The 1,912-nt window shown below is 42.1% G+C and overlaps 1 protein-coding gene across 2 annotated transcripts; it reads left to right on the top strand.

Moving 5' to 3' along the window:
* Nucleotides 1-1,912, top strand: LOC131691163 (ubiquitin-like-conjugating enzyme ATG3). Of its 2 annotated transcripts, none has more exons than XM_058977365.1 (6): nucleotides 1-37; nucleotides 132-418; nucleotides 482-617; nucleotides 686-1,023; nucleotides 1,086-1,363; nucleotides 1,432-1,912. In XM_058977365.1, exons 2-6 carry the CDS (start codon nucleotides 347-349, stop codon nucleotides 1,589-1,591), a joined length of 984 nt encoding a protein of 327 aa, XP_058833348.1. In that variant the 5' UTR covers nucleotides 1-37; nucleotides 132-346; the 3' UTR covers nucleotides 1,592-1,912. The 2 variants fall into 2 exon arrangements, with proteins under 2 accessions (XP_058833348.1, XP_058833349.1); XM_058977366.1 differs by lacking the exon at nucleotides 1-37 and having other exon boundaries at nucleotides 45-258; nucleotides 340-418.

Raw genomic sequence — 1,912 nt, 5'->3', positions numbered from 1 at the left:
TTATAGGAGAAACACCAAACAGCGAACACCTCAGAAAGTAAGAAATCGCAATCCGTCATCATCTGTTTTCTCTTTGTGTGAGCTCTCCGAGCTCTGATACCTCGTTTGCTATTTACTAAATTGCATTGCAGGCTCAAGACAAAAATAGTATTCTCATCTTCCAAAAGATTCTTCTGTTGTCTGCTTCGTGTGATAGTTGTGAACGACGTTGCAAATCTAATTGATCTGGACAAAGCGATATCGCTGTTATTATTCTGAGTGAGTCACAAAGGAAGAAATTAGATCTATTCATTCTGATCTGGAATAATATTGTCCGCTTCGAACTAAATTACACCGCAGTTTAGCCATGCAGAATGTGATTAACTCAGTTAAGGGGACAGCCCTGGGAGTAGCCGAATATTTGACTCCGGTGCTGAAGGTATTATGCTTTGGTGTCATAGAGATGAATTGAAAAATATTGATTTTATGAGCATTGATTTAGGAGTCCAAATTTAGAGAGACCGGAGTTCTAACACCGGAAGAATTTGTAGCCGCTGGAGATCATCTGACGCATCACTGTCCTACCTGGGCCTGGGCTATCGGTGACGAAGCCAGGGCCAAGCCGTACTTGCCAAAAGGTATATTGCTTGTTACGATGATGATATTGACGAGGTTAGTAATCGTACTCGACTGTATTATGCTTCAGACAAGCAATTTCTTATAACGCGGAACGTGCCATGTTACCGACGCTGCAAGCAGATGGAGTACGTTGGTGAGGAAACGTTAGTTGAAGAGAGCGATCAGGATGGGGGCTGGGTGGAAACACATCACTACAATCCGGATGGAGCCAGTGGTTCTGGTCTGGAAGATAAGGTTTGTGAGATGACGCTGGATAGTTCCAAAACGGACGAAGACATTGCCGCCGACATGGACGATCCGAAGAACATGAACAGCGACGGGGAAGGTGAGGATGACGATGACGAAGGGGCTGCCATCGATATGGATGAGTTCGAGGAGAGCGGGCTGCTGGATGAAGTTGATCCAGTAACATTCTGTGATAAAGTATTGGTTGGACATGTCAAGTAATACCTGTTTATTTATTGTAGTCGTTGGCTACTGTTCCGGTGGAGAGTGTGAAGAAAAAGACATCTGTCGTTGAGGGTGATTCGGTTGTTCACACGAGAACCTATGATCTGCACATTACCTACGACAAGTACTACCAAACGCCGAGGCTGTGGGTCGTTGGATACGATGAGAATTGCAAACCATTGACAGTGGAACAGATGTATGAAGATGTAAGTCAGGATCACGCCAAAAAGACGGTAACAATGGAAACTCATCCACATCTGCCTGGGCCGAATATGGCTTCTGTTCATCCATGCAAGTAAGTTTGGTTTTGGAGGAAGGTACATTATTTGAGATTATATGCTGTGATTATTGACATTGTTTCAGACATGCTGACATTATGAAGAAAATCATTCAAACCGTAGAAGAGGGCGGTGGCGAGTTAGGTGTCCACATGTATCTTATTATCTTCTTGAAGTTTGTTCAAACGGTAATTCCAACGATCGAATATGATTTTACGCAGAATTTCAACATTACCAACAAGTAAAGCGCACAAAGCGACACATTTGACGAAAGGAAAACAAATAAAAAACATCAGCCAAAGTTTTACATACATGAAAAATCACATTCGCACCTCTCATATGATGCAAAAAAAGATCTGCGTGGACACCTACCTATTGAGCAACTCAGATTAAAAAGCTGCTTCGAAAGTTTATGCCGAAACCTGCTTTGACAAGATGTACGCTGCAAACACCACAATATTATTAACGAATGGAAAGAGCAATTACGAAACCGAGACCAGAATGCATGCAAAGATGATGGTTGATGTAAAAATCATTTGAGAAAAATAAATATATTATTACGGTAA

This window comes from Topomyia yanbarensis, chromosome 3, assembly GCF_030247195.1.
Source record: "Topomyia yanbarensis strain Yona2022 chromosome 3, ASM3024719v1, whole genome shotgun sequence".
Taxonomy (NCBI): Eukaryota; Metazoa; Arthropoda; class Insecta; order Diptera; family Culicidae; genus Topomyia; species Topomyia yanbarensis.
This window is presented reverse-complemented; position numbering and strand designations above follow the sequence as displayed.

What these genes read in the sequence shown, in the direction of transcription:
- LOC131691163 (XM_058977365.1), top strand. Translation starts at nt 347, where the DNA reads ATGCAGAATGTGATTAACTCAGTTAAGGGGACAGCCCTGGGAGTAGCC. An exon ending in ATTTGACTCCGGTGCTGAAG is followed by an intron (nt 419 to 481) that starts GTATTATGCTTT and finishes GCATTGATTTAG; the next exon opens with GAGTCCAAATTTAGAGAGAC. An exon ending in GCTTCTGTTCATCCATGCAA is followed by an intron (nt 1,364 to 1,431) that starts GTAAGTTTGGTT and finishes ACATTGTTTCAG; the next exon opens with ACATGCTGACATTATGAAGA.